We start from the raw sequence: 26,383 nt of genomic DNA, 5'->3' as shown, positions 1-26,383 counted from the left end.
GAAAGGAAATATTATTATATTATTATTATTATTTTTTTAGGCCTAATTAATTTATGTTTGGCCCACTTAAATTACCAGCATTAAAAGCAGCTGTATGACCAGGTTTCTTAATCTTAGATGCATCACAGATGTATATAAAACCCACTTTAATCTGTGAAAATTACTATATGAGTACAATTTTATTTGGAAAATATTTATTATCATTGAAATTACATTATTACATTTCTTTTTTTCTAAAACACTTTGTACTATGCATTGTTTATTTATTAATTAAAAATATTTAAACTACTTATTTTAATGTTTTTTTTTATTTTGGTCAAATACCTTTATTTAGTTTTAAATCTTATTTTTATTATATATTCATTAGCTATAATTATTTATATTATTACAATGTTGTTCTCTGATTGTTTTACCACGGACCTCTCCCATGTCTTAAATATTTACACTAGGTTTAAATAACGACTAAGTGGAGATTAATTTTACTTTTTCTTTTTTTTTTTTAAGAAACATTATGCCCAGTTTCACATTTTAATACACTATTTAGTATGCAATTATATACAATATCTCACAAAAGTGTGTACACCCCTCACTTTTCAGCAACCATTTTAGTATATCTTCTCAAGGTAAGATACTATAGAATGGAAACTTGGATATATTTTAGAGTAGTCAGTGTGCTGCTTGTATAGCAGTGCAGATTTACTATCCTCTGAAAATAACTCAACATACAGCCATTATTGTCAATATAGCTGGCAACAGGAGTGAGTACACTCTAAGTGTACTCTAACAGCTGTATGTCATTTAACCATGCAAAGCCACATGTCCTATTCATCATGTTAATGTTTTTGTCTGCTTGACAGGACCATACAGATTTGTGTATCTTGTATTAGAGCAGTTAAGATATGGTGCTTTGAGTACAATTTTCTCATACTGACCTCATGGCAAAGAACGCTCTGAGGATTTGAGAATTAGAATAGTTTCTCTCCACAAAGATATCTGTAAGACCTATAAGAAGATCTGTAGCACCCTTAAACTGAGTTGCCGTACAGTGGCCAGGGTCATACAGAGGTTGTCTAGGATGAGTTCCACCTGGAACATGCCTCACAAGGATCAATCAAAGAAGTTGAGTCCTTGTGCTGTCCCACTCCCACAAAAAAAAAATTCCATCAGGAATGTGAGTGAAACACAAACACACACACATTTTCATCAAATAATTTGTCATTAAAAGCGGTTCACTTCCGCGATTTGATATACGATTGCGTTCACATAAGCAGCGAACCGTACCAGAGTTCACATGAAGCGTACCCCAGACCACCGTTTTTAAGCAGACTCGGGTACCGTTCGCGGGTGCGCATCCGAGTACGGAAGACAGCGTTCACATCATCCAAACAAACTGAACTCTGACTTCAATCGAACCCGGGTACGCACCAAAAGTGCTAGTGTGAAAGCACCCTAAGTGTAAACGCAGCCTAAGATAAACTTGTTTGGCTCAGATGGTGTCCAGCATGTGTGGCGATGCCCTGGTGAGGAGTAAGTTACCAAGAAAATTGTGTCTTGCCTAAGCCCCTTTCACACTGCATGTCCGACCCGGTATATTGCCGGAACATTGCCAGGTCGCCTTCTGTGTGAAAGCTCCCACGTCCCGGGATTGATTCCGGCATTGAACCCGGGTCGGGGACCTAGTAACATTGCCGGGTTCAATCCGGGACGAGCGCTGTGTGAACAAAAGCCAGATCTAATGCCGTGTCGAAGTGATGACGCGCGTTATCGCGCGACTCTTTTGCCGGCTGTTTTGAAGGAAGATCAACGTTCTCGACGAAAAAATATGTGCAAACTGTAATGAAACAGAGATCAGTTTGTTCCTCACTTTCCGCACTGACTCTGAGATCGTTCGCTTGCTTCAGTGAAAGTATAACGTGCCTAACGTTTTCGACTGGTACCAAGTAGGGCTCGCTGCAGCCTGCGGTGGACATCCAACCCCGCCCACATCCAAGCGTGATGTCAGATACCCCGCCCACATCCAAAGACGTCACATATCCAACCCTGCCCACCCGGAGGTGCCATCATAAACCGCGCCTATATCCGTCTACGTCACGTTCTCATTAAATTTCAAACAGGAAGAAGCGTCGAGAAGACTGAACTGAAGAAGTTTGTGATGTTTTTAATCGGTAAAAGAAGGAAATATTGTTTTGCGATCGCCAGAAAGAAGAAGAAGTTGTTGTTATCTGTATTTGCCAGTTGCCCAGAAGAGGAAGAAGTTATCTGCCATGGCTGTAAGTAATGAAAAATTCGGTTTTTAGCCCAAAAGTGTTTGTCACACTCACTGTATGTCTCTGCTTAACGTTAATAGTTAAAATGGTAAAATGTACACATTAAATTATCAATGAATATTTTGTTAGACATGAAGTGAAACGATAGCACACAGGCACGTTATAAGGCTACCAACACTGCTGTGTTTACTTTCATAATGTCTATAATGCTCCTAACTGTATCCTGATAAAATGTATGTGCATTGATTCATCCTTCATGTTTTTTTTTTATATCCCTGACACATAATACTGATCTCTCTCACACACACACACACACACTCACACTTCACCTCTCTCACATACATGTACTCCCCTGGCCCCATGCAAAACACATGGAATATATTTAATGATATACACTGACAACTCTTGCACAATAACTTGTTTGAGCAACCACACAATTCACTATGTCTTACTATGTCTCTGTTCGTGGCAAATCTTTGTATCCTTCTATATACACATAATATTTATCATGTTTTACAGGATCCTACACCTCTGCAGTCCAAACCTGATCCAGAACAGTTCTGCCGTGATGGGGGGGTTTGAATGTCCCTGCTGCAGTTTCACCACTGAAGAGAAGTTATCTTTTACACTTCACCTTCTAGAGAACCACATAAGTCATGCAGTGGACCATGGAGGTATGGTGAGAGCATGTCTTTAGATAATGATTGGTTTTTGTGTTTTTAAATCATATATGCATGTATATGTATGTTGTATAATCTAAATATGTATGTGAATCTCAAAGAACAACAAGATGAACTGTAGTTTCTTGGGAACCACTAAAGTGATGAGAATATTGTTGTTATTTATCTATGTGTGTTTTGTAACTTGCTGTGTACACTCTACACTTTTGTTAATTTTTTTTTCTACAGGTTACTTCATCTTAAAATGAATGGCCCGTGGAAGATCATTATAACCAAGGTACGAGAATGCAATCATCAGTTTTTTTTTTCAGTCCTTGTTCTGTAGTTTTATGTATAAAAAAAAAATAATAATTATACATTTAAATATTTGATAGAATATTCCAACCCAGAGAGAGGGACTGGATTGTGGTCTGTTCATGCTGATGGTAAGCAGTGAATTACAGATTCTGAGCAGTTATGGGGATGGCAGAAGTTTAGTTTAGTTTACATGCAGTATTTAGATGAATACGGTCTAGTGTTATATGTACGTTACAGTAAATTGGTGTCAGTTAATTTCAATATTTGAATTTTCTCAATGGTATTTGTTGTCTGTTTCAGTATGCACTCTATATGGCCCTGGACTGGACATTTGACTTTAGCCAGGTGATGACCTCAAATTTTCTTTTGGAAGGTTTTCCTTTTTTATTTATTTATTTTTTCCAGAAGTTTTTTCAAATGCATTCTCAGTTTTTTATTTTGGGTTTTATCTGTTAGGATGACATCCCTCAGCTCCGAAGGTGGTGGTGTAGTTTGCTCTTGCAAAACATGTCCCATCCAAGGTACACACAACTGGTTAATGAAATGAAATTGATTCTTCTGCATTCAAACTACCCAGACACACTAAATGTTTCCTCCTAGAATGTTAGGCACTGCAGTAGCAAAACTTTGGAGAGGCCACAATGTTGAATGTTTAGAAATGTGTTGAATGCTTTGAGTGGTTGGAAATACTAAAAAGATGCTCTACAAATGGTCCATTTACCTAACCTTTGAGTCTGTCTTTAGGTTGTCAGAGTCCACTATCACCAAACAGCCAGCTAGTACGGAAACTGTGATGGGTCAAGATGACAGTGATGAGGTAAAAACATTTTTTTTTTTGTGAAAATAATTATAGTAATTTTAGATTTACCCCACAAACACAGTTTATTTTTTACTTTCAACAGAAGATCGAAGAGGAACTGAAGAGGAAGTTCATAAGGGACATTGGTGTAGCATGGTGCTGGGTTCAGAGCCACTGTGAGCTGTTCCATGGAGAGGTGACAGAGCCTGAATTTCTCCAGATGGACGAAGAAAAACAGTCTAATATAATCAAAGACTACCTGAAAAGAGAGACTGAGAAAGCAAGGGATGCCTGTGTGTTTGTCTTTGACAATCGCGAGGATATGGAAACGTTCTTATTAAAATGTGTTGATGAACAGGGGCTGAAAGTCAATAAAATGTTTCTGGGAGTTATTTAATTTATAATAATTTATTTACTCTACATTGTTGAATATTATTGTTTTGTGAAATAAATATAACAATACCCAAGGGATGTCTTTTTATTGATCTTTATGCATCCGTAGGACTTGGACACATTTTTATATATATTTGTGTTGATGGAAAAAGGCCCAAAAGTCAATGCCATGTTACTTACATAATCTATCAAAGCAACCAATGACTTAAGCCTATGTATGTGTAGCTTAGTCTATATAGAGAACCGTCAATCCTATCATGCAAATGTAGTTGCTCTTTTTTGCGAGGTGATACATTTTTTTTTTCCATGCTATAAAAAATATTAGTGTGTAGATCATAATTGTTCTTGTATATAATTAAAAGGAAAACAAAAATACTTAAAACCAAATGAAGTATATAAATTTGCCAATTTCAGCAACATTTTTTTTTTATTTAAAATGAAAGAAATTTGAAAAATAAACACATTTAAAAAAAAGCAAAGAGGGGAGGATTCCAGTTATTGCATAACACCCATATTTATCCTTAAAATAGTGATATGATCACTAACATTCCTACCTTATAAGTGAAACATATTTTTAGAGAATTAGATAAATAAAAATGCCTTAAACAAAATTGTCTACTTAACTTTCATATTGTCTAAGGTATGTTACAATCGATCATAAAATATGTGAATTTGTCATTTACATAATCGAACAGCGGAAGGTATAAATATTATATTAATTTACCTAAGTATAATCAACCAATGCAGGCGTTTTACCGGCTGTTTGGATGAATTTACTTCCATACATTAGAGATGTGGCCTAGGTTTAATTTGTACTATTTAAATTTATTTAATACAAGTTATTTAACCTGTATTAGTAAAACGAAAGATAACATTATTTAATTTGATCCCCGAAACAATATACTTCCGATAAAATTGATTCAATTTTGTTTACGTCTTAAAATTGTACTTTGACAAAATGTTAATAAAAAAAAAAAAAAAAAAAAAAAAAAACATACTTCCGCCATTTTTGCACATGCGCACAACACATGAGTTGTCACCTGGCATCACCCGATGACGTATTTTTACGTATGGCATAGGCGTGGCGTCTGACGTCACACTTGGATGTGGGTGGGGTTGGATGTCCACCGCAAGCCCTTATGTCACGTGTCGTTACGGGATCTTTACGGGTTGTGTGTGAAAGCAGGAACATATCCCGGGTAATCACTGGCAGTGTGAAAGTGCAAAATCTAGCGACCCGGGAACAATTACCGGAACACTTTACCCGTGTATTTGCCGGAATGGCAGTGTGAAAGGGGCTCTAGAGTCCAGCATGGTGGTGGTGACATCATCTGGGGCTGCATGAGTGTGGTTGGTGCTGGGGAGCTGCACGTCATTGAGGCAAACATGGATTCCAACATGTGCTGTGACATGCTGAAGCAGAACATGATGCCCTCCCTTCAGAGACTGGGCCGCAGGGAAGTATTCCAACATAATAATGACCCCAAACACAAATTGAGAAAGCTGAAGGTGATGGGGTTGCCAAGTACGTCTCCAGACCTGAACCCTGTTGAGCAACTGTGGGGCATCCTCTAGAAGGTGGAGAAGCGCCATTTGTCTAACATCCAGCTGCTCCGTGATGTCACAATGAAGAAGTGGAAGAGGATCCCAGGAACAACCCATGCTGCTTTGTCAAATTCCATGCTAAGTAGGTTTAAGCCAGTGCTAGATAACAATTGGGCTCACACAAAATGTTGACACTTTGGACACAGTTTTGACATATTGACTTAGGATGTTTGTTGCCAGTTATTTAGACAACAATGGCTGTATGTTAAGTTATTTTTAGAGGACAGTAAATCTGTACTGCTATACAAGCTGAACATTGACTAGTCTAAAGTACTGTATAGCCAATTTTAATTTCTATAGTATTGTTCCTTGATAAAATATAATAAAATGGTGGCTGAAATGCGAGGGGTGTAGTCACTTTTGTGAGATACTGTACATATTTTGAAAATGTTCAGTGTACTTGTATAACTATTATGCAGACGCCCAAAGACAACAAGCAGTAGAAACTGTACAGCAGACTGTACTGTACAGCCCGTACGTACTGGTACTGCGTTGACGCACATACGTCAACACGCTCGGCCGCCGTTGATTGGCCGGCGGGTACATTTGAAACGCAACTCTTCTAGACGCTAACGTTAACAACATATCCGGGTAAACTAACCTGGTTGAACAAACCGGTGCGGTGCTGTTGTCCCTGGGGGAAAATAACATATATTTTCAAGTTTTAATTTTGAAGCACATCGTTTCATACACAAGGCTGGGGGTCTACACAAATCCGTAAGTTAAAATATCTAGTGACTTGCTTGAATGAATTAGTGTTTGTAGCGTTTGTTCCTAATAACGAGTCGTTTGACCCATGCTAGTGTTTAACTGTATTTCCATCGTTCATCTTTGATCATATCGTGATTTAAAAGTGATTGTTATCTACAATTTTAGCCTCATTTTGCAAGCAAAACGAGCTTGTTACTATATTCATTAGCATTATTGTGGTATCTAATACAGTTTTTCAAAGGATTTAAAGAAATAGTTATGAATATTCCACATCGTCACTTTATTATGCACTTTTACTCTTAGATTTTTAGTACTAACGTTACTACTGTTATTTTGTGTATTTTATTCGGATACATATTAATATTCATTATTTGGCCACGCCCCCAACATTATTTCCGAACAGTGGCATGTATGGTATTAACAATAATCATATGCCAAGTTGCCAACTTCAAATAATTTGCTGGGTCTCTGAATGATATACGTTAACTAGAAGCAAAATAAATCTACCTTATGTGAAAAAGTATACACAATTCTGCAATACAGGAGGACATGGAGACTGCTGTGATCAATCTTCACAGCATTTTTGAAAGCATGCGGGCACAAGTTGATGTTCTCAATGAAAGCATTGAGCCCCGTAAGTACTTGTTGTGGTTTGAAAATGTAAAATAAAATACATGCATGCACTAAATATTCACTGCCATTATTTTTCTTTGTCAGAGTTCATTCAGATGGCTTTGAATTTTGAGGACAGCCGTCGTAAATGGCTGAGACTCGAGCAGGAGCTGAATGCTTGTAAGGAGGTGCTCACCAAGGCTGAGACAGAGCGAGGAGCTCTAGAGGTCAAGCTCAAACATGCCCGCAACCAAGTAGATGTGGAGATCCGTAGGAGACAGAAAGCTGAGGCTGACTGTGCAAAACTGGTTTGTAGGCATCTTTTGCATGTTGCTTGTGTTGTAGACTTATTCTCTTAATTTAGGCCAAAACCAGATGTTTTCTTGCACCGCAGGACCGTCAGATCCAGCTCATCCGGGAACTGTTGGTGACTGAAGGCTCCAGTAACAGCATCCAGTTAAATGAGGAGCAGCGCTCAGCTCTGGCCTTTCTGAATGTCCGTGTCCAGAATCCTGCAAACCTCAACACTAGCCGACGGTGAGAAAACGAACATGAAACCACATTATCAACCTATTTTACTTCTGTAATATGACGGATTTCTAAGAAAACCTGCTGATTCTGTAAGAAATCTTTCAGGATCATAAAATATTTTAGATGCCATGGACGACTCCAATATGAATGTCCTTTTGTGAGGGGACCCCATTGTAAAATTGAACAGGCATCTCTACAGTTTATTTTGTGAACACCCCCTATATACTGTGAAAAATTAATGCTATAATTAAAAATAATGCTTTTTTTTTTGCATATTTTTTCTACTTACTATATTCGTATATTGTTTTATTTACTTTTGGATTTGTATTTTTTTAAAATCTAATCTTATTTTTTTTATTTGATAACACTTTCATTAAACTATTCCTACGAACCTTATAAAATGTTGGTAAAATATAACATGGTGTTATTTTTCTTTCTTTCTTTGGACTTTTTAATGGTCTATATCTTCTCCATAAGGAGATAATTACATGAATGTCATAAAAGACAAAAGAGCTGGTTTTCACGATGTAATTGTTTCTTATTTCTGTAGACTGTAACTTGTCTTACCTTCATTTTGTTTTGTTTTTTCACACACTGTGCTAGACTGACCACCATTGATGAATCTGCCTCTATCTTGTCAGACATCAGTTATGATAAAACTGATGATTCTTTGGTATGTCCTTTCCTTGAATATTTAAAACATCATTCTTATATGTAGGCTATTCCTGTCTCAAACCTGACTGATAAAGTGAAACATTTAATCTAGCATTTTAATTGTGTTAGACTGCCTCATCTTTTATTGATTTAGTTTAGTTGTTGCAGTCATTTTTATTTTTTTTAATGAACCTTTCTTTGAAAAAAGGACTGGGACTCTTCTGCAATCAGGGCTGTTCGTCTCAAGAAACGGCAAAAGAGAGTAAGCTTACCAACAAAGCCGTATTTAATTAAATTACTTCCAAATTTCAATCAATATCTGATTATTTAATCTGTCTCAATGCAGCGCTCCTCCCGAAACCATACAGACGGCCCCCCAGCTGCTGCCAAGAGGTCCCGCTCCACCGGCCGTACCTCTGAGAGAGTAAGATTGGCTTACATAAGCACAAGAATGACTCTTCAGTTTAAAGGCTCCCTGCAGGGCTTTGCTTTAGTCATTACGAGTAAAATGTTTCCATATAGGAGTGTGGATATTGGAAGGTTTTGTCTTCTCTTGACATTGTGAGAGCCAACAAGCTATTCCCTGATTGATTTTGATGTCTGGATGCTGTTAATGTCCAGTTAATACCGCCATATTTTAGCTGAATGTATAATGAGTTTAATTATTTGACAATTAATTCAAGTCACGTTTTCTCAGGGTAATGAGTCTCTGGTGGCTAAGACCACCGTGACGGTGCCCGCTGATGGCGGACCCATTGAAGCTGTCGCCACAGTGGAGACTGTTCCTTACTGGACCCGGAGCCGCCGAAAAACTAGTAAGCCCACTTCACTAAATGTATTACTGTGATTCGTGAGTGCTCAGAGCAAGAGAATATTTGAGTCATTGATTATGCAATTTTCTTATTGGCTGAATAATAATGTACAGGCAGCTGTATTACAAACAAGCTCAACAGTGAGTCATGATATATGGTTGCAGGATCATAAATTATCAAACGGGGTCAAAGATTAATTTTATTCTAATAATTTAATACTTGATTTGTAGGAGTCTGGGGTGTTTCAAGTGACCCCTATGAGTCTTAAATTTGACCTCTTGTTAAGGTCTCCTGGTATGTAAATATTTATTCCTTATGCAAGGGCTATTTTGAATGGGATGATTTTCTTGATCATTTCTCACACCCTGAGCCTTAGCATTTCTGTTTAAGTATTCTGCAGTAGTGAGCAGTGCTTCTCTCGGCTTTGTTCTTCAGCTGCTGTGGAGTGGGACACTGCTGACACCGACTCTGTTCAGTCTATGGATGTGTTCAAGCAGCCCGGTCAGCCCAATGGAGAGATCAAGACAGAGCCCAGCACTCCCCAGGGCAATGGAGGTGTCCGCCTGCATGAGTTCGTCACTAAAACGGTATGATGCGTTGTTGCATATTATTTTTTTTTTAAATCTCTCAAATCAGTGCAGTGTTGGTTCTATTTATAATTTGATTGTGTAAGTCAGGGAATTTAAAATTTGGTTCATGAGGGATATATCCCTGAATGAAAAGCTAATAAATACGAATTACATGTGAAGTTTTAAAATGAATTAAACACTTACTAAAAATATTTGATTATGAATATTCACAAATACTTAATTTATTTGCCTGCATCTGACCATTAACCGAGAACTGTTAAATCTAAAATCTCTTCTTTAAAGTCACAAAAAGGAAGTAGTGACTGATCGTTCTTCAGTATTGTGGTGCACACACCAAGTAAAGTTTTCAAAGCAATAAAACTGTATCACTCCAATTATAGTCAATGAAATGTTCTACATAGGTCTGTGTTTTTAGCACTCACAGCTCATATTTGCCTGGCTCTTGTCATTTTTCTTAGGTGATCAAGCCAGAGTCTTGTGTGCCATGTGGTAAGAGGATCAAATTTGGGAAGATCTCCCTGAAGTGCAGGGACTGCCGTGTGGTGTCCCACCCCGAGTGCCGTGAGCGCTGCCTTCTGCCCTGCATTCCAACCATGACTGGGACTCCAGTCAAATTTGAGGAGGTGACAAATCCTTATCATCCAACTTGAGGATAAGCATACCTTTAAGCCTAAACATTTAAGCATACCTTATTCAATGATTGCTTCTGGTGTGATTTTAAATTTTTTTTCTCCAATAGGGCATCCTAGCAAATTATGTGTCCACCTCCTCTCCCATGATTCCTTCACTAGTGGTGCGCTGCGTTAATGAGATTGAGCAGAGAGGCCTGCATGAGGTAAGTCAGTAAAGATGCTGAAATCTTTAACCTGGTTAAATAAAAGAACTGAATACTAGACGAGACCGGTGCTGCTTAAAACCTGCATATTGCTTTGATAGACTGGTCTGTACCGAGTGTCTGGCTCTGATCGAGTGGTCAAGGACCTGAAAGAGAAGTTTCTGCGTGGGAAGACCATTCCCTTGCTCAGCAAGGTGGAAGATATCCATGCCATCACTGGTCTCCTTAAGGACTTCCTGAGGAACCTCAAAGAACCCCTGCTGACCTTCCGCCTCAACCGTGCCTTCATGGATGCTGCTGGTTAGTGTCTGTCTGAATGTACACCACACTTCAAAACAGGGGTGTGCGATATTGACAAAAAAATAATCAAAGCATTTTCTTGGATTTTACAGAGAACGATATTGTGTTATTATGCTGGTATCTTTAGGACTACCGTGGACAGCTGACTCCTAAATTCATATTCTGTGTGGTGGTCCGTTCGCACTGATAGAAATTAATCTTGTCCAATATGCTTAAATGTTTTTTACCTTTTATAAAGCCATTTTTCTAAAAGTCAATTTCTTACATTTAATCTGTAAATTAGAATAATAAGAATTTGGGCTGCATTTAATGAATTGAATGCATTGTAATAGACCAAATCATGCATTGAAAGAACTCGCTCTTATTTTCACCAATGCTGCATTTACAGTTTTTGATGAAAACTACAGTAATATTTTGGAAAAGCATTTCTATGGAGCCCCGCACATGGCATGCAAGAAAAAATAAAAAAAATTGTGCGCACTATTTAATAATTAGTTTCCTCAATGTACTAAAACATGCACACGATTACTATTGCATTCCCTCGATTTACTATTGCGTTCACTCGATTTGCTAAATTGTGTGCACTACGAAATAGTAAATCGAGGGAACGCAATAGTAATCTTGTGCATGTTTTAGTACATTGAGGGAACGAATGGTAGGTCGTGCACACGATTTATCCTGCTATTTTTTCCTGCATCCCATGTGCGGGGCTCTGTACATTACTATTTAAACTAACTAACTCTATTTTAATGGGGTTTTTTTTATGTAATTTATTAATGTGATGACAAAGCTGAATTTTCAGCACCATTACGCTACTCTTCAGTGTCACTTGATCCTTCAGGAATTATTCTAATGTGCTAATTTGGTGTTCTAGAAACATTTACATTTTAGTAATGTTTTAAACAATTATGCTGTTTAATATTTTTTTGGAAACCATGATACATTGACATGGGATTCTTTGAAATTGAAAGTCGAACAGAACAGCATTAATTTGAAATAGACGTCTTTTGTAACATTCTGAATGTAATTGTTTTTTTTTTCTTTCCCAGAGCTGTCCGATGATGACAACAGCACCGCCTTGATGTATCAGAACATCAGTGATCTTCCACAGCCCAGCAGAGACACTCTGGCCTTCCTCATCATCCATTTGCAGAGGTAAACGGCACACATAGTCTCTAATTCTACTGTCCGCTTTATTGCTGGTGCCACTTGCTAAAACTAATTATGAAACAGTTTTACAGTTTGTGTAAAACACCATAGCCTTAAGGGGTTGTTGTATTGGAGGGTGTAAGAGTCTAAATGTTTATTTTTAAGCATTACCAGAAACGTTACTTTAAGGATGATAGTTATACTCTCGATGTGGTGTTACAGTTGTGTATTTTTAATTTATTTGTGGTGCTGTAGACATCAGCATCTATTCAACAGTTAAAATGTATTTAACCTGTATTTAACAATGGCATTATTTCCTCAACAAACAAAACATCAATAATAATATTGATACGCAGTTCTTTCCAGATTTGTATGCTATAAATCTTGGATACACTTTTCGTTTCCTCCAAATGTTACATTTTTTATCCTTTTTTACAGCAATTACATGCAATCCAAGTTATAAAGGAACTAAGTTGCAGACATTTACCCATCGATAAGTTATTGTATGGGTTGATGTATTCAGTCCATTTACACTGAATAAAATAAATGTTATGTCTGGATATTAAATGGAAAAAAAATGATTACATCACACATCGTTTTTATGATGGTTTGTGCTGTTAGTTTAGTAACATTGTCTATTTATCTTAATTTGGAGAAAAAATCTAGGATATTAAAACCTGACACTTGTCTAGGGCTGTAGTTTTTAGGCTTTGAGATGGATTATTTCCATATAATGAGATTGTTTCCATCATGTTCAGGGTGGCCCAGAGCAAAGATACAAAGATGGACATAACCAATCTGGCTCGGGTATTTGGGCCCACACTTGTGGGTCATGCCGTGCCTGACCCAGATCCAATGACCATCCTGCAGGACACAAAACGGCAGCCGAAAGTAAGCGACCTTAATTTGTGTCTGGGCAGTGCAAAAGTGTGCATTTTTACGTTTTCGTATATTTGCCCAGTTTTTTACCAAGCTTTTTCTCTCTCTTTCACAGGTGATTGAGCGTCTCTTGGGTCTGCCTGTGGAGTTCTGGAGTCAGTTTATTATCAGCAACAACAACCCGGGTCACAGTGATCACATGATCATCGAGAACGCCAATGTCCATGCAACTCCTGATCACAAATGTATGCATTTCATAGCCAGGCATAAAAAAAAAATCAAACCATCACCTGATGTTGAATTTAGTGTTTTTTTGTTTGTTTTTTTTGTCCTGTAGCAAGTATGTTTGGGCCCCTTACGACTCCTGACCAGCAGATGAGCAAGACCCCATCATCCAGCTCTCTCTCCCAGCGCATGAAGAATGCAACTCTCAATGCAATCACTCCAAAGTAGGCTATGTTAGAATCCTATTACATTCTACCAGTGTTGTTCGAGTAGAAGTGAACCAACCATCATCCTGTTTTCAGGTTTTCTAGCAGGAGCAGAGCTGCAGTCAGCGTCCCTCGCCAGGGGCACTTCTTCGCCTCTCCTCTCCTGAAGTAGCCCTTAAGCTCCTCAAGGCTGAGTTTTTCTTTTCTTTGGGAAACAGCTGCAATATACTACATTATCCTACTCTCATATTATGTCTGGTTTGTCCATCAGTTTGAACCATATTAGCTCTACTCTTTTTATCTGTCGAGATCACTAGTAACATTTGTATTTTAGTCTCTTTTAAATGTTTTAATGTACTGCTAAGATTCTCACAACCAAAGCGATGGGCTGATATAAGCACTTCCATCAGTCACTGAATCCTCTATTAGAAACAGAATATGCATCAGGTTGGGAGTTCTTTATCAAGAAACATGAACTTGTTTGTAGCATCTAGAACAAAAAAGGTTATGCTGTATGCAAGATTTGTATGTAGTATAATCTGTATATTGTGTTTTACATGGAACAACAAGCAAAATCTCAATTTCTTAAGAGGGTTCGAGGCTGTAGTGACTATAAGGTTTTTCTATGTAGAGTGTAAACTGTGTGATTTTAAACATGGACAAGCTTAGATTTTACAGCCAGTAGGTTTAATACAGAATTTAAGATGATGATGCTGCTGATGTTAAATTTGTTCAAATTATCCATTTGTTGTTTTGAGAGATGCTGTGCTAAGATTTGTGCATAGAGAAGTATATGACAAGAAAATTGAGATTCAGTTTGTAAGCAAAAACAATATTGGTTGTTTTGATTGGGCATTTTGTCTTTCACCTTCATAATTGCTTTTGATCATAAATGAACATGGCCAGAATTCTTTTTCATTTTCACTATGGCATTGATTTATGTCTTTAAGCAATTTTGGCTCAATTTATAAAATTGTATACCGTATTTAAAGTATAAAACAAAAAAATGCTGCCCTCTGGGAGAATTGACTGATTTTGAAGGATCTAGTGTACCTCGTTCAATTCATAAGATTATACTGATTGGACACTTTACTGTATACACTAGTTGTGCAGCACTGAACTGTCAAACCTCTATCTTTTTAAAAGGGCAATTGTTTTACTGTGTTAAACATGGAAGTTGATTTATCAACTCGGTTGCTTTTCAATTTGAGTGATGTGATATTTTGTAAGACTTGTGCTGTTTGTAAAATACACTCATTTATTGCAAGTCCTTTGTGTCTGTCTTTCTTAACACATTGCATTGGGGTTTAGAGTTGGACTGAAGTGGCTAGACTTAAATGTTCACATTTAAAATACAATACAAAATCACTGAGGCACAAAGCGTGCCAAGATATGAGACTGGGTAGTTGAATTAATGGAAAAAGGGAAGTATTAATAGACTTCTTGAAGAAAGTCCCTGCGGGTTAAGATTGCAAAGTAGCTAGGTGTACTGAAATTCTTATAATGAAGAAACTATAACCAGAAACAGGGACTTCTCTGTAGATTTTTTTTTTAAAGGAATTATTTACTTAAATGTAAATTTGGATCAAATTTCGGCACCCTCAAGTCAGCCAAGATGTAGATGATGAGAATAAACCGATAAGAATGCTACAATAATCCACATTCCACTCCAGTCCATCAATTAACATTGTAAAGTGAAAAGCTGTGAGTTTGCAATAAAACAAATAAATTAATTTTAACTTCAAACCATTTATTTTGGCTAAAATAAAAGATTTCTCTCCATAATATTGCTTTTTTCCGGTGGAAAAAAGTCCTCTTACCTGAATCAGGAGTGAAATATGCAAAGATCAAGCACTGTTTACAAGTGAAAACAGTTTTAAGTTCATATTTCTAAACAAATATTTAGGTGAATTTTGATGTGAGAAAGTGATGAACTTTTTCACTGAAGGAAGCAATATTATAGATTATAGCCAGAATATATTAAGTTTAATGGTTTAAACTTAAAACACCTTAATAATGGATTGTTTCTTACAAATAAACCGTTTTTTTTTTTTTTGCTTCACATGCATTAATTCATTGACTGGAGTAGTGCTGTGGATTATTGTGATGTTTTTATCAGCTGTTTGGGCTCTCATTCTGACGGCCCCCATTCAATGCATGGTCAGTTGGTGAGCAAGTGATGTAATGCTACATTTCTCCAAATCTGTTCTGTAGAAGAAAAGTAAACACTACATATTGGATGGCATGAGGATGAGTAAATATTCAGCAAACATTCATTTTTGGCTGAACTATTCCCTAAACTATTACACTAGTGTGCCCATCTATCCACTTTCACATGTTTATTTGTCAGAATGTGCAATTACTGCAAGTTCTATAAATATGCTTCATTCTCCTTTAAATTTTGGGAAAGGCCATAGGAGTGGAGTGTTCTTGATGTAGTTCTGGAAAGCAGGATCTGAGCCCCACTTCTTCACAGCTTGTTTCTCAAGGATGGGGATCCCACTAACGTGTCTCAGTAAGAACCAGACGAAGAGAGGAGAAAGCGCACTGAGATACTGAGGTCCACGCATGACGGAGGAAGCAGATACGAACAGGCCCGACCATTGCAGGATCTCCCCCAGATAGTTTGGGTGTCTGCTGTATGCCCACAGTCCATGATGAATAAACCTTCCCTGTGAATACAAGGCTTATATGATTTATGCCTTAACATTAAATAAAATGTCATATGCAAATTAAAAAGCACTCAGGTCAGGATTTCTTGAAGCTAAATTCAAAATGTTTAATTAAAGGTGAAGTGTGTAATTTCTGTATCACTTCCCCCATCTGCCATTGGCTCAACAGATAGCCCTGCCCCAAATAAACACTTCAGATTAAACGAAAGTGCCTGTTTCAGGCTGGTTAGGATGTTTAAACAAACCCAAAAAATAGTTCACATATAATTTAGATTTTTGAGCCCATGTGAAAAAATATGCACTTCTCTAGTGTTCCTAAAAAGGTATAACATCAAAAAATATTTTTTAGAAAATGGTCACGAACAACCAGAGGGTTAAAAACAGCCAGTTTGATCCAGTGGATTATCTATTAGAGCACAGGCCTTATAAAATGCATGCTATTATGTTAAAATATCTCTTTTATGATATAAGTTATATGACTTAACAGTAGTCTTATCAAGTTACTATTATCAGTGCAAGTTATTACTCACAGCATTATCTGGATCACTCCTAAAATTCCACTTCTGCTGGTCAGCAATGGCCTGTGTAGTAAAACCCAGCCCCCATATTCCCCAGCCAATGTAGTCACGTGGGCCCAGGGGCGCATCCCTTCTCTCACTGTTTAGAATTAGGGTGGGCAACAGGGTAACAAAGACCCACAAAGCTAGAAAAAAAGAGAAACAAGTTTTATTTTAATCTTGATGGCATCCTTTTATTCAGGGTTTAATAAAGTTACTTTCCTAGTTGTTCTTGGTGTAGTATACTGGAATATTCCAATATAACAGATTTGAGATATGAAATAAATGCCATCATTCATTCATTCGTTTGATCATTATGTAACAGAATAGAACAGTATAGAATAATCAGAAAATAATATATGCTTCTACTTATATGATTCATAATATATGATATAAAATATAATACAATAGCAGGTTTGTTTGCTGTGACGCTATTTTAGAATGATGTATAAAGACTGAACACAAATGGCGCACCACAGCCATCAATTAACCATAACTATGCAAATAATCAATAGCAGTGGTTGAAATACCTTGCATGGTCCAGTACACAAAGAATGTCCCAGGGCTGTCTCTGACTTTGTTAAATCTCCGGTCTTGTCCTTCCTTTAGGATTCTAAGAAAGAGAAATGTCCCGAGCCTGCAGGACAAGGCCCAATCTGTTACTTATTGACTTATTAACCAGACCTTAATGGATACATTAATACAACATGAAGCTGGACTGACTTCACTTTAATTAATGCTGTTAAAGCAACAAGAATTAAAAAAATAGGCATGTATTTTAATTTACTGATCAATTTACTATCTATCTATCTATCTATCTATCTATCTATCTATCTATCTATCTATCTATCTATCTATCTATCTATCTATCTATCTATCTTACCTCAGACCCCAGACAGTGACGAGTCCAGTTTGTACGTTCTGTCTAAAGTGGCCATTTCCACCCCATTGACGACTCAGATGAGCCAGCAGTATGAAGGTACCAGATCCTACAAAACAACAAAATTAATTTGTAGTTGAAACTGATAAGACGTTCAATATCCTGCCAGATAGGGGCAGAGCAAACAGTCACCTGAATCCGTCCGTTTTAAAAGTGAGGCGTGTTCACTGAATATTTCACCAGTGAACCCAAAGACAGTTGGTAGCAAGGTTCAAAGATTCTCAAGAGCACACTTCTCGGAGAGAAAGTGAGAGGGAACAGCGTTCAGGGACCCGGGTTTGAAAGACTGAAATGATTGGATAATATTTGTACTCCACTGTTATCCAAGGAATGCTAATGGAATGCTGACAGGTGAGTAGAAGTTATTTTATATGTAGGAAATTAGACTTTAAATTACATGGATAATCCTCAAATCCTCATGGTTAATTCTCATATCTTCAAGTCCGCAGGCTGTTTTTATATATATGTATGCCATGCATAAGCTGCTAATCAATATAGCTGTCAAAATTAATATATGCAATCAATGTTAAACTCTTTATGTATAACATAAACTTTTGAAATTGTGATATAATTTATTTTAAATATCTGTACAGAAGTTTCTGTTTATAAGTTATGTTTCCGTTCAAATATAATTTAGTTTTTTTTTTTTTTTTTTAGTGATAATTTGTCATTTAATGTTGTGTGGTCAAATGCCTTTGTGTTGTATAATATAGGTGCATAATGCATGTTTTTTTTTTAAGGTATACTGCACATTGGTCAACTAACTGTTGTTTTAAATGGTTCTTTACAAATAAATTACCTTGCACTGACTTCGAGGCTTTTGCAAATCTGATCTAAGATCATACCCGAGTTTTACAGTTGTTCTTTTTTAACACCACTTTTCTGACAAATCCCGCCTCTATCTGCAGGATTGACAGTGACGTCTCCAAAGTTTGGCCAATTATACTAAGGCTACTCTGTAGATAAATTGATCTGTTTGGTTGAGAGGGCGGGCTTTCGAAATATATTTCAATAAACGTTTAGGATAACGCCTTGTGGGTGGAGACATTTTTATGGTGGTTTCACAACAAGTTATCGTAGTTTAGATAACCACCGACTCGTAATTCAATTTGATAACAACATATTTTTAACGTAAAAAAAAAAGAGTTGCATGAGTTGAAATATAATTTTTATGTGTGCATACTGCATAAACATTACAAATACGACGAAAGATACATACAAATATTACTTTATCAATATCGCGTGACAACGCATTTGGATAAATCATTTACCTGCCAAGTCGTAAAACTTTTCCGTTTTGAAAGCAGACGCTAGTGCCCAGCCGAGCCACTGAATGGACAGGTCGGTGACTGCACACTTGGCCAACGTGCTTCCCATGATCATGTCCAGCAGGTCCTGAAGAAGCAGCATGTTATACACCAGAGTTCAGTCAAAAAAAAGCAGAGCAAAGTTCATAATATTCACATTTGTGAGGAAGAGGCGTGGCCAATCTTTGGCTTATGGGAAATGTAGTTTGGAAATCTGTGTAACGCTTTTTATGTCTGCTTATAGAGAAAAGAAAAAGCATATGTGACTCATAATAGAAAATAAAATAATAGAACAAATGCAAAATTTTACTTCTACTTTTTTGATTCATAATAGAATAGAAAAGCAAAGGGAAATGGAACAGAATATTCATTAGCTATGTGATAGAATAGAAGAATAGAGAACAGGTGCAAAGTTCAGCTTCTATTTCTTACAATACATTTATTTATATAGCACTTTCGTTCAATATATATTGTTTGAAAGCAGCTTCTCAGAAATAAATAGTTATTAATAGTGTTAATGTTGCAAAATTCATAAATATTTTTCAACTTCAGCTGAAGAGCAGCAATATTGTCATTATTAAGCTCAATTCAGTTCAGTGTTGCTTCATAATATAATATAATATAATATAATATAATATAATATAATATAATATAATATAATATAATATAATATAATATAATATAATATAATATAATATGACTCTAGCAACACTTTGACTATAGGATAAATGGTTTGAAAAATGGATGAACAGTGCACTTTTATATACACCTAAAATAATATAATTTCAACGTTCTCCACAAGCCTAAAATATGTCTCAGGGGCGGCCACAGTGCTCAGGTCATGACCTGGAAAGATAAGAACTTTATGACTTATGGAAGAAGGTGTGTTTGGACAGAATACAGACATATGTAAAGACACCAAGTCCACTGTCGTTTGCTCTAAAAATGTCCTTTTACTTTCCAGGGCTGGCCAAGTAATTTGAGGGTCTAACAAAATATTATTTGAGAAGAAAACAAGTGGAGAACATGGCAGAGAGCAAGGCCAGCATCAGCTCGAAAGGAGGGGCCAATGTTCTAGCTAAACGGGTGCAGAAACAATTGAACAGAGCACAGGAGAAGGTACATGGCTAGAATCATAAAACACAATGTCAAGAGCACCAATGAGATTTCCCAAGGTTTCCTGTTTGAGAGCACAGAAACTAGTGTTATTTTCATCCACTGATCAATCCAAGTCACATGACATGGGAGTAGCTGGCACAAGTTGCTTTATCTACTCCATTAACAAGAGCCAATGTAAACAAGCAGCTTCCTCCTCTGCTTAACAGACTCCGTTATTGTATTTTATTTAAATACCAAGGCTTACTAAGTCACCATTTACTTTTCTATCTTCACCTACTGAGACGGTTTAAACCAGGGATGTCCAGTCCTGTTCCTGGAAACTTCAGCTCCAACCCTGATCAAACACAACTGAACCAGGAGCACTGTAAGTATGTTTAGGGCAGGGTTAGAGCTGGACTCTGCAGGTAGATCTGAAGATCTCCAGGAACAGGGCTTGACACCCCTGGTTTAAGCCCTTCATATCTTGTAATCTCAAACTGTCTATTGGAGAAGTCAGCTGAATAGTAAGGAAGCTTTTTCTTTGCCAGTGTTCACTTATCAATATTTTAAGGTTCAGGTGGAACATTCATTTGCAGTGCTGTCAGTATAGTTTGAGAATCCCCTTGTTGTGGCTGTCAGGTATTTAATATGTAATGCCTTTGCAGGTGTTGCAGAGGCTTGGCAAATCTGAGGAGACCAAAGATGAGCACTTTGAGCAGCGTGTGATGGACCTCCAACGCCAGCAGGTACATCTGCTGTGGTAAACAAAGTAACTGTTTTGAAGGTCAAAAGATTGCCTAATACGTCTTTGTGATCTCCTTTGCAGAGTGATGGATATAAAATATACAAGGACGTTAAAGCGTACCTCAACGCTGTCACAGGTTGACTCTTTTACTACTTTTTACTCTTTTATCAGACTCATATAGGAGATCAGCTTCTTATGAACAGGATTAACGACATGCCTTATTATTTTTCTTGAATGTTTATCAGTAATGAGGGATGCCTCAGGTCGACTGTTTCAGTCCTTGTTTGATGCCTACGATGATAAGTGGGACGGCGCAGAGGATATTCGGGCAGTTGTGGAGGTTAGTCTCAGAACCCACTGCAAGAATACATAGAAAAAACAGAAAAGGTAATGTTATGCCAGGACATTATCCGTTTACATTTCATTTAACCCTAAAACACAACACAATATGTGTAAAACATTTGTAAATATCTTAACAGACTTTTTTTAATGATAAAAGTACTTTGGGCCTATTTTAAAGACTTTAGAGTCTAGAACAGACTTTGATGAAAGATATTTTAAAATCCAAATGCGTGGACATCAGCAAAATTTCACACACAAAGTATATGTTCATTGTGCATTTGTCAGTAGATATTTTATATATATTACAGGGCTCTGTGGAATACTTGATTCTGATTGGTTAATCGCGACATTCCGAGATAACAACTGGTAAAAAATAATAATAAATGTTACATCTGCTTCGCGTCGGGGTCCTGATCACTTGTTTCTGTAAATTGTGGGGACTTTCCATAGACTTATATTACTTTTATACTGATATTTTGAGTCTATCACTAAACCCAACCCTACCCCTAAACCTACCCCTTACAGAAAACATTTACTATTAATTACAAAAATAGTCCCCACAATGTCAGAAATTTCAGGTTTTACTATCCTTGTGGGGACATTTGGTCCCAACAATGTAGCATAAACAAACACACACACACACACACTATAATTACCTATATTAATACAAATGTGGCTCTCTGTGTTCCAAAGGGAGAAGAGCATCTGTGGAACGATTATGAGGACAAGCTGCGTAATCAGGCATTAATCACAATGGAGTCTTACATGATCCAGTTTCCAGATGTCAGGGTAACGACGGCCGCCTCACATACTGGCAAATGCACCTTGCTTTCAAAACAAAGCTTTCAATCATTTTTACATGCAGTTTGTAAACCATTTTCCTTTGTGATTCAGGAAAAGGTGGCCAAGCGAAACAGGAAACTCGTAGACTATGACTCTGCTCGCCATCACCTGACAGGGCTGCAGAATGCCAAAAAGAAGGATGATGTCAAAATTGGAAAGGTATTATTCTGCCTGACATAGAGAAACACTCACTCAGTAAGTTTGTTCATAGGCTTACTGATAAGTCACATGTTCTTTTCTGCCAAACATGACATTACTAGCAACATATAGGCATGATTCAGATTTAATGAAGACCAAATGTATAGGACTTTGTTTTTATAGGCAGAGGATGAGATGAATGCAGCAAAGGTCATTTTTGAGGACATGAACAGGGAGCTGAAGATGGAACTGCCTCTTCTGTTTGACAGGTTATTATTTTTATAGTAGATCTGGTTTAAATCTTAATGTCCATTACCCTAATTTCTGTTTGTTCTGCATTCTGTAGTCGCATTGGATGCTATGTCACAGTCTTCCAAGCCATCTGCAACCTCAGAGACATCTTCTACAAGGAACTTACCAATGTAAACAAATGATTTCAAATAAAATACTCGGATCAGACGGAAACAAAAGTGATTGCTTGTGTTCTGCAACTACCTGAGATTTTTTTTCTTTCTGTTTTGGCCTCAAGAACAATGAGGTTCTACAGACTGTAATGAAAGAGCTGAGCACCCAGCATCCAGACAAGAGCTTTGTCATGAAGAACGTCAACTGGTATAAGGCTTTATAGTCTCTAAGTCTATATATTTAAATATCAGTAGCATAATACTTTATTTTACCACATTACTCTTTTTGTTTTCCTTTTAAGTGCTGGTTCCTTGAAGAGAAGGTCATTTAGAGACACGTTGTCCCCAAGATCACTTAAAAGCTTTTATGATTTCCACATGAGTTACAACCCCAGGGGATCTCTCAGGTAAAAAGCATAATTTCAGTTTCTCTGGATGCCTTGTAGATTTAAAAGAACTAACGCCATCTGCTGGTGAATGTGCATGATTAATAATATAAAGACATAAAAAAGTGTTGTCATTTATGGTTCAAGCAATGATTTACTTTAAAATTCAAAAGTGCTTGTTTACTAGTGGTTGTATTTTTATTTATTAAATACAGTCAGTTATGGCCCATATAAGAATAATGTGGTATCTTTGTTAGGATATTTCTTCAAACATATTTCTCTGCACACTTTCTGTTACAGGAAAGACAACTCATCCAGTTTTAGGTCTGACAGACCAACATATGGGTCATATAGCCCTAAGCAGACAAGCCCCACCAGCCCTCAACCCCTTTATGAGAACGTATTTGGTGCCAAGGATGCAAAAGGCAGCCCTGCAAGATTAGATTATCCTACAGAGGAAGGTACCTCGCCCCATGAGGCACGACTGGATAACACCAGCTACTCTGAAGATAAATCAGTGGAGGAAGAAAAGAAAGCCAAAAAGGAGGAGTCCTCGCAAGCCTCAGATCAAGAGACGTCAAACGAGGAGGAGTCTTCCGAGGAGGACAGTGGTGAGAGAGAACTGAAACCAAACTCAGATATCGCTGAAAGCTCCAAGATCGAAGATCAAAAACCACCTGAGAAGGCAAGGAGTGATGGGCCTTCAGGTGTGGAGAATGGAATAGCTCATGACAATAAATCAGATGTGCAACAAGCTGATGCTTCAAACAATGTGAGTTCTGTAAAGGTGTAAACACATTATAAAATACATAAGTGCATATTATAGAGAGAGAGAGAGAGAGAGAAAGAGAGACTTTTTTTAAAAACATTCACTACTGTTTGTTATTACACTTTAAAGTTTGGAATAATTATGATTTTTTTTAAATGTTTTTTAGTGTTCTATACGCAACAAGGTTGCATTTATTTGATGAAAAAACAGTAAAAACACTAGCATATACATTTCATATATTTTAAAATCTAATTTATTCACGTGATGTAAAGCTGAATTTTCAGCATCATTTATCCAGTCTTCAGTGTCACATGATCCTTCGGACATTATTATAATATGCTGATTTGGTGTTTAAGAAAAATTTCTTATTATAATCAATGTTGAAATCGTTTGTACTGCTTAATATTTGTGTAGAAACAGTATTTCATTATTTTATTGTTTTAGCATTCTTTGATGAATAGAAAGTAAAAAAAAACATAATTTATTTGAGATTATTATTAATAACTTTTCATGTGCAGTCCACATGTATTTATAGCCATGCATTTAACAATTCCAAATAATTCCTTCCATAATTCCTACTTTTATGTACGGTTTGAAAAACATATTAGATAGTATACAGTATACTTTAGTGTTGTATTTCATTCTGAAAATAACCATTATGTTCATTCTTAAAGAAACCTAAATATAAATCAGAACAAGGTGTCATTTTTGTTTGACCTGTTTCAAGGCTCTTACCAAGAGTGACCATCCGTCAGGAGAGGTGAAGGAGGGAGCTACAACAGAGACCCCTAAATAGCAGACAAAAGGTCAGCATAATTTGAGAGCACTTCCAGCTCACACTCATGTTGTGCTGATGTGTTTCATTTCATCCACTATGAGCAAATGGCTTAATGCGTTTCTTATTTAAATTTCATATCTGTTTACAGAGAAGGCACACTGAATATTGGCAATACGGAATCGGACCTAGGATGTAAGAGGATGTAAAATGCTGTACTCCTATTTTTTTTCATCCTTGATCTTTTGAGATATGTCTTTTCAGATAAATATTTAAATTTTGAGTTATAATTCAAGAACAGCTTCTTTTAGAAAATAATCACTTTCATGGACTGTCTTTTATCCTACTTTATGTGGTGGTCTTCCTTAAGGATTTTAATGTTTTTAGATACATAACTCAATAGCCTATGTGACATGCATGTATCTAATTGATTAAAGGAACAAATGTTTATAACGTAAGCTACTTGACAATCATCCATCATTAAATAAATTAATAAAAATTGTCACTCAGTTGCTTATTGTTTTTGTTCCGTCACGCACTTAAGCAATTAAACTAATGATCCAAATCACATTTCTTTTTTTAGAGGTTAGTCTAGCATGCTTTTTGATTTTGATTTTTGCTTTTTTTCGACCATTGTTTGATTCTTCGTGGGAGCGAGCGGGCAGGAAGAAACGCTCGTGAACGCGCCTACACTCCGCAAAGGGAAGTCACTCGTTTCAGAGAATCGACTCTTTCGAACTGTTCTTTGTTCCAAAGAAAGATTAAATGATTATTTGCGTCATGACGCAAATACGTCACCTGGACGCAATGAAACGTCCTGATAAAAGCAAATGTAGTTTATTAGTTTTTTTTTCTTTCTATTACGTTTTATTGAATTTATATTTTATGTGCACCAGTTTAGTTTGTTGCAGCTATGATATTGGTCATAAAAACATAAAATCAATTAATAATTAAACTTTTTTTGTATTTAGGCTAGATTAGGCCTAAACAGGTAGGCTACTTATTTAGTCACAAAATGTACGTTTTAATAAAATAGTACAAATAAATGAAAACAATTACAGTTATTTTACATTAAGGAACTCTGTATGTAAGCTATAATACGTGCGTTGATAAAACTGTCATACATTCAAGCTGTAAACCTACTTTTAGGGTTTTTGACTCGAAAACATTCAGTCCTATTCGTGAACGGATCGTTCAGGTTGAAATTGTGAACCAGTTCGTTCAAATGATTCACTTAAAAGATTCAAATCAAGTAAACGATTCCTTTACAAATCGGACATCACGCACTCACACAGTTTTGTGGATGAGCTTGTGGTGGATTCATACCGTTCTGCGTTGGCTTGCCTTGAACGCTGCTTACTTTCCATGATTTCTCGGGCTAAAGTGTAACTTTGATAAAAGTTATCTGAATCTTCAACTTAAAGTAGTTTATCCGCGATTTTGACACTCAAGCAGGTAAGTTTTTTTTGTTCCTGTTGGGCTGGAAGTAACGTTAGATCTGACGGTTTCAAATGGCTAAACAGCTGAAGATGAGTTTTACAGCTCTTTAAAGTGATCGTTCACCGTGTGAGAGGGGATTTCCGACTACTGTCGATCAAATCAAATAAACAGAATCGTGAGGATTACAGTTTTAGATGGTCTCTACTACAAACAAACAAACAAACCATCTCGCCGGTTCGCACCTCTGTCTTTGTGTACATCACAATGAGAACCGGTTAAAAATGAGCTTTGTGTTTTAACCCTACGAGATTTGTAAAAAGGAAAATGGATTCAATTTAGGAAGTGAGACTTGTGACTGCTCCCGCAGCATTTTATTTTTAACTTTAAGGGTCAACAGACAAAACGGGTGCGTTTGTGTACAT

The 26,383-nt window shown here is 36.8% G+C and overlaps 3 protein-coding genes across 4 annotated transcripts; 2 read left to right on the top strand and 1 right to left on the bottom strand.

The window, feature by feature from the left end:
- Window positions 1-6,601: 6,601 nt before the first annotated feature.
- On the top strand, window positions 6,602-14,438 carry LOC132118386 (rac GTPase-activating protein 1-like). Its single transcript, XM_059528203.1, has 17 exons — window positions 6,602-6,758; window positions 7,296-7,386; window positions 7,470-7,672; window positions 7,759-7,901; window positions 8,499-8,568; window positions 8,758-8,811; window positions 8,896-8,973; window positions 9,247-9,364; window positions 9,797-9,948; window positions 10,410-10,574; window positions 10,691-10,786; window positions 10,888-11,086; window positions 12,136-12,241; window positions 12,994-13,126; window positions 13,230-13,359; window positions 13,452-13,563; window positions 13,642-14,438. Exons 2-17 carry the CDS (start codon window positions 7,302-7,304, stop codon window positions 13,715-13,717), a joined length of 1,920 nt encoding a protein of 639 aa, XP_059384186.1. The 5' UTR covers window positions 6,602-6,758; window positions 7,296-7,301; the 3' UTR covers window positions 13,718-14,438.
- A 345-nt stretch (window positions 14,439-14,783) lies between these two features.
- si:ch211-210c8.6 (uncharacterized) lies at window positions 14,784-19,180 on the bottom strand. Its single transcript, XM_059528206.1, has 6 exons — window positions 18,986-19,180; window positions 17,658-17,763; window positions 17,305-17,411; window positions 16,748-16,920; window positions 15,609-16,217; window positions 14,784-15,544 (listed from the first exon to the last, which is right to left on the bottom strand). Exons 1-5 carry the CDS (start codon window positions 19,122-19,124, stop codon window positions 15,930-15,932), a joined length of 813 nt encoding a protein of 270 aa, XP_059384189.1. The 5' UTR covers window positions 19,125-19,180; the 3' UTR covers window positions 14,784-15,544; window positions 15,609-15,929.
- On the top strand, window positions 17,819-25,026 carry bin2a (bridging integrator 2a). Of its 2 annotated transcripts, XM_059528205.1 has the most exons (14): window positions 17,824-18,065; window positions 19,986-20,140; window positions 20,785-20,865; window positions 20,946-21,000; window positions 21,110-21,204; window positions 21,900-21,995; window positions 22,101-22,208; window positions 22,371-22,456; window positions 22,534-22,609; window positions 22,717-22,799; window positions 22,894-22,998; window positions 23,278-23,749; window positions 24,474-24,552; window positions 24,673-25,026. In XM_059528205.1, the coding sequence occupies exons 2-13, from the start codon at window positions 20,048-20,050 to the stop codon at window positions 24,540-24,542; spliced, it is 1,419 nt and encodes a 472-aa protein (XP_059384188.1). In that variant the 5' UTR covers window positions 17,824-18,065; window positions 19,986-20,047; the 3' UTR covers window positions 24,543-24,552; window positions 24,673-25,026. The 2 variants fall into 2 exon arrangements, with proteins under 2 accessions (XP_059384187.1, XP_059384188.1); XM_059528204.1 differs by having other exon boundaries at window positions 17,819-18,065; window positions 21,900-22,208.
- The last annotated feature ends 1,357 nt before the right edge of the window (window positions 25,027-26,383 follow it).

The sequence above is a fragment of the Carassius carassius genome, chromosome 37 (genome assembly GCF_963082965.1).
Source record: "Carassius carassius chromosome 37, fCarCar2.1, whole genome shotgun sequence".
In the NCBI taxonomy this organism is placed as follows: Eukaryota; Metazoa; Chordata; class Actinopteri; order Cypriniformes; family Cyprinidae; genus Carassius; species Carassius carassius.
This window is presented reverse-complemented; position numbering and strand designations above follow the sequence as displayed.